The 5,000-nt window shown below is 38.8% G+C and overlaps 1 protein-coding gene and 1 long non-coding RNA gene across 4 annotated transcripts in view; one reads left to right on the top strand and one right to left on the bottom strand.

The window, feature by feature from the left end:
- Window positions 1–273: 273 nt before the first annotated feature.
- Window positions 274–1,451, top strand: LOC128629355 (uncharacterized). Its single transcript, XR_008393715.1, has 4 exons — window positions 274–414; window positions 512–544; window positions 684–713; window positions 1,059–1,451. It is a non-coding gene; the product is annotated as an uncharacterized LOC128629355 (long non-coding RNA).
- A 1,418-nt stretch (window positions 1,452–2,869) lies between these two features.
- The window catches only part of LOC108260139 (zinc finger protein X-linked), a 12,779-nt gene continuing 10,648 nt past the window's right edge, over window positions 2,870–5,000 (bottom strand). For all 3 annotated transcript variants that reach the window (XM_047151781.2, XM_017460179.3, XM_047151779.2), the window contains one exon: window positions 2,870–5,000. This exon is cut by the window's right edge and continues 1,355 nt beyond it. In XM_047151781.2, coding sequence (XP_047007737.1) covers window positions 4,977–5,000 — 24 coding nt within the window. In that variant the 3' untranslated portion in view covers window positions 2,870–4,976.

The following is a 5,000-nucleotide window of genomic DNA, read 5'->3' as shown; positions in this document are numbered from 1 at the left end:
ATCATCACCCCACTGACTGAAAACACCGGACTCTGATCTCACCTTCACATTAACTGATAATCCTAGAGGTGCACATACTTTTACCCCTCACAGATCTGTAATATTGGATCAGTTTCCCCAATAAATAAATAAACAAGTAGAATATTTTTGTCTCATGTGTTTAATCGGGTTCTTTATCTACTTTTAGACTTGTGTGTAAAAATCTGATGATGTTTTAGATCACATTTATACAGAAATGTAGAAAATTTAAAAAGGGTCATAAACTATACACACACACACACACACACACACACACACACACACACACACACACACACACACACACACACACAGAGAGAGAGAGAGAGAGAGAGAGACAGACATATATTTTCTGTCCTGTAGTGATGAATTGGCTGAATAAAGTTGCAGATGTGGGTAAGAATTTTTTACACTGTTTGTGTTATTATGTATAATATATATAATGTCAAAATCATTTAGATTAATATTTAATTATTTTCATTTTCATGTGCAGGAAAAGGTATCGCCAGTGGAGTCTGTCGAACAGGTATGTGCACATCAACAACAACAATGATAATAATAATAATAATGATAATAATAATAATAATAATAATAATAATAATAATAATAATAATAATAATAATACAAAAAATGTCTTCTCTCTCTCTTTTTTTTTTTTTATACAGTTAATCTGATCTAATCCAAATTGAACAGCGGTAAGACCACCAAATAGAAATGACCTTTGTGGCTACGCTGGGATTTCATTAGTTAACCTTAAGCCCCGCCCATATTTTCGAATTCTAGAACTCTATTAAATGGATCCACTCTGTCATCTTTACTGATTAACTCATTGTTATGGTTTTAGGGTAAAGATATCTGATATTTTAACCATGTTAATACAGACATTTATCCTCACACACACACACACACACACACACCTTACCACTGATTTAATATTTCAGATCTGAGTCTGGGGCCTGTGTGTGTGTGTGTGTGTGTGTGTGTGTGTGTGTGTGTGTGTGTGTGTGTGTGTGTGTGTGTGTGTGTGTTTTCACCAACAGAGGGCTCCACTGATCCAGACTGGAGAAACCAGGGGAAATTCAGTCTTCCTAAATCCACGGCTGTGTTCCAAATCACACACTATTGGCCCTAACCCTACACTACACCACATACTGGAACTGGGGATTAACCCTTTATACGACTCTGTGATCATGTGACATGGATTATAAGTGTATTATACTACTACATTATGAAATGGATAAAAAAAAATATTTAATATCACTTTATAAACCTCTATAAAGCATATTGTGATTATATATATATATATATAGTATATTGCACATTTTCTGCACACTTGGGTTGTGAGTAATAATGAGTATTAACAGAGTGGTGTTGGAGCTCCTGGATATGCAAATACACTGAGAGAGAAAACTCCAAATAAAGTACAGTATTAAGAGCGCAGTATAAACCTGTGTGTGTTCATTTCCAGAAGTTAATGCTAACATCAGACTAAAGGTTTGCAGGTCACACAAATCACAAGGCCAAAAGGATTGTTTTCTTACCATAATGAACATCATACCGACATCACCATCACCAGCAGGGGGCGCTGTGTTACAACACTGGCGGGTATAAATGAGATTTTATACTCACTCTCGGCTGAAAGGAGCTGATGATCATTAAGAATAAGGTCGTTGTGTTGTCGCTGAGATGCGGAGACGACATTCAGCTAAAATATTTCACGTAATTGTGGAACAAACGACTGTCTCGTGGATTCTGAGCGCCGCTGATGAACACGCTACACATCCAAGCCTGTGATTGGTCATTAGAAACAAGGCGTGTCCAAGATGAATCATTCCAAGATGGATGACTTTGACGAGCAGGAATCATCTTCCTGTAGTTGTGAAAAAGGTTATGAAATTTTAACAGCGCCACCTGCAGGACTGGAGCCCTCACACGTCACGCCTCCCACAGAGTGTACGAGAGCTTAGAAGTTTGTGCATCCCTCACAGACTCATCGCTGTATTAAGTAGTCTGACATGAGCGGTTTCTGTAACGTTTTCAGCCTGTTCTCTCTGCATTATAACAATCATATCATCAAGATCATCAACATCATTTCCATCGATTTCATACACTGGGTTCTGTTGAATTAGGCAAAAAAAAAATCGAACCACAGGACACAAGAAGCTGCTGTATGAAGTCAGGTGTATTAATCATCTCAAATAAAAACCACAGAAGATGGCACGTCGTTATTGGTGGTTCTCCGTTCGTTTCGCGTCTCAGTGTGAACTTTTCTCTCTGACCGTGTCTTTTATTAAATAAACAATAAAAATGGCACACAGAAAAATCCCTTTTAATGAAGTAGACTGTTTTAAAATCATATATAACAGGAATAAAATAGGATTACAATAATACATTCCTCAGTTGAGGTATTATTCTAGTTACTATCACATACCATCAGAAGCCAATAAGGTTTTTTATATGAGAGCATTAGTCCATTAAGCTACCATTAGAAACCATCAGCAACACATCAGCCTCCATTGGGAACCATTACCAAGCTCTAATGGATTTTTCCAGCAGGGACGTGCTGACGTTTATACAATCGTTTCTTTCATAATTACAAAAAAAAAAAAAGATTAGAGGATCGAGCTCAAAATGACGACTAGCGTAATGTTCCCTTCACAGCGTAGGTAAATGTAAAGTAATAAATTTGCTCAAGCGAGCTAACTAGCTTGCTCACGGTGCACTTTGACGTGAGGAGCATGTGAACGCAGCACAAATTCAAGTCCAGGAAACTTGCAAATGTAGCTGTGAGGGGAAAAAAAACAGATTTAAAGTCAAATAAATCGTTCACTTTAATAAAGAGACCGAACAATGCAGGAAAATACTTTGCCTTTTATTTCCTTTTTAACTCTTTTTTTATTCATTTTTTTAACAAATATGTCGAACATTACACTCAGGACAACACAAAGTTCAGATTCAGGTTTTTCTTTAAGGAGTGTTTACATCTTCATTCTCTCTTTACAGATCTGTGTACAAAAACAATAAGTTACAGTCGCTCTGAATCAGTTACGCTAAACTATACAACACCGTCTCCACGCTCGACAAATAAATAATCTCACTATAAAAATGACCAAAAGGGGGGTGGGGGGATGGGGCGGGGCTAAACCAGACCAGGAAGTGACCGACACCCCCGTACTGACCGATGGTGTTGATCGAAGTGAAACTCAGTGCTTTATCGATGACGTGATGTCACAGCCAGAACGCATCACACACCATTCGTCCAATCACATACAAGAAGCGATGGATTACGTAGGAGCCGTCCTGTGATTGGTCGGTGGATTTACGTCAGAATGAAACCATTGTTTTCATAAAGTCTGTGTACAACATACGCTCTTCAAAGTGCCACTGTGTGTGTGTGTGTGTGTGTGTGTGTGTGTGTGTGTCTGTTTGTCAAAGAGAGAGTGCATTTCAAATATTATGACCATATAAGGGCATATTCTCACACACACACACACACACACACACACACACACACACACACACACACACACACACACACACACAAATGAGTCCCAAACGTCTTCAAACCTAATGAAGAGTGTGCTAGTGTGTAATGCGTCCACTTTCTCTCTCTCACACACATGTACTAACTGCACTAGCATGACCATACCAAGTGAATGAAGCCCAGCTGTTAACATAATATAAGTCACATGACCAGCGTTCCTCCATAAGAAACCAGCCTGCTGGTACCATCACCATGGTAACGAAGTCCAGCTGAAACATGGGGTACAAATGTAAATGGCACAGGGAAGAGAGACATTGCATTGCATCGCGCACACACACACACACACACACACGCACACACACACACCATCTCATCATGATAAAGTGGTTTCTAAATGCATACTGTGTGTTGAGGATAATGCTAATTCTAACAGTGGTGTCTCACTAGTGTTGTGAGGTTATGGCTAACACACGCACGTGTGTGTGTGTGTGTGTGTGTGTGCGCGCGTGTCTGGGTAAGTGTGTAAAGTGTGTAAATGATTCAGCTGTGAAACGAAGATCATTTGTTCCTCCACGTGCGTATAAATCACGTGCGTATAAATCACGTGCGGTACAGTGCTGTCTCAGCGGCTGAGACTTAAACATGGTCACATAGAGTCTAATTTAAATGAATACTTTACCTTATATTATATTATTCTCATCCTCTGTCCTGTACAATGGTGTTTACAATTCAAATAAAATAAAAACAATTCATTAGTTGCTCTTCTGTTAGTTTTTTAAGATAAAAGAGACGACGGCAGCTTGTTCTTTCTTTTTTTTCTTACAGTAAACTTGCAGGGTTAAAGTTCATCAAATTAGCACTATTTTTCATATTAAAGTGAACTGTAATTCACGTTCAGTCTGAAAACTGATTAAGATAAAAACATCTAAATAATAATAATAATTTTTTTTTTCCAGAAGAAATCAGAGACTGCTGTTGAGGATTGAACTATCCACGATGACGTTTTCTTGATGGGCGTGAGAACACATCTGTAGAACACATTATTTAACTTGCACTATATTATCTTGGACACTTTAAAATATCTGGAAGGAAGTGACCTGGCTCGGACATCCCATAATTCTGTTCACATACGAGGTGACTGTGGTGCGAATCGACATGGTGATAATATTGTAAACTGTGATTCTAAAAATGGCACACACACACACACACACACACACACACACACAAAGATGAAAGGCCTCCCTCTTATCCGTGGAAGTCATGTGACTTGGTGATGTCACTAATGAGTCAATTTTGCTGTGTGCTCATGGAGGCGGAGTGAGGAAGAGGAAGTCTGTGATGAAGGGGGAAGTGCTCATTCCCTTACTGACTCACTGAATCATTCACTCTCTGACTCACTGAATCACTCACTCTCTGACTCACTGAATCACTCACTCTCTGACTCACTGAATCACTCACTCTCTGACTCACTGAATCACTCACTCGGTATCATGTCTTT

This window comes from Ictalurus punctatus, chromosome 28 (genome assembly GCF_001660625.3).
Source record: "Ictalurus punctatus breed USDA103 chromosome 28, Coco_2.0, whole genome shotgun sequence".
In the NCBI taxonomy this organism is placed as follows: domain Eukaryota; kingdom Metazoa; phylum Chordata; class Actinopteri; order Siluriformes; family Ictaluridae; genus Ictalurus; species Ictalurus punctatus.
Note: the sequence above shows the minus strand (reverse complement) of the source record. Positions and strands in the feature narration are given on the sequence as shown.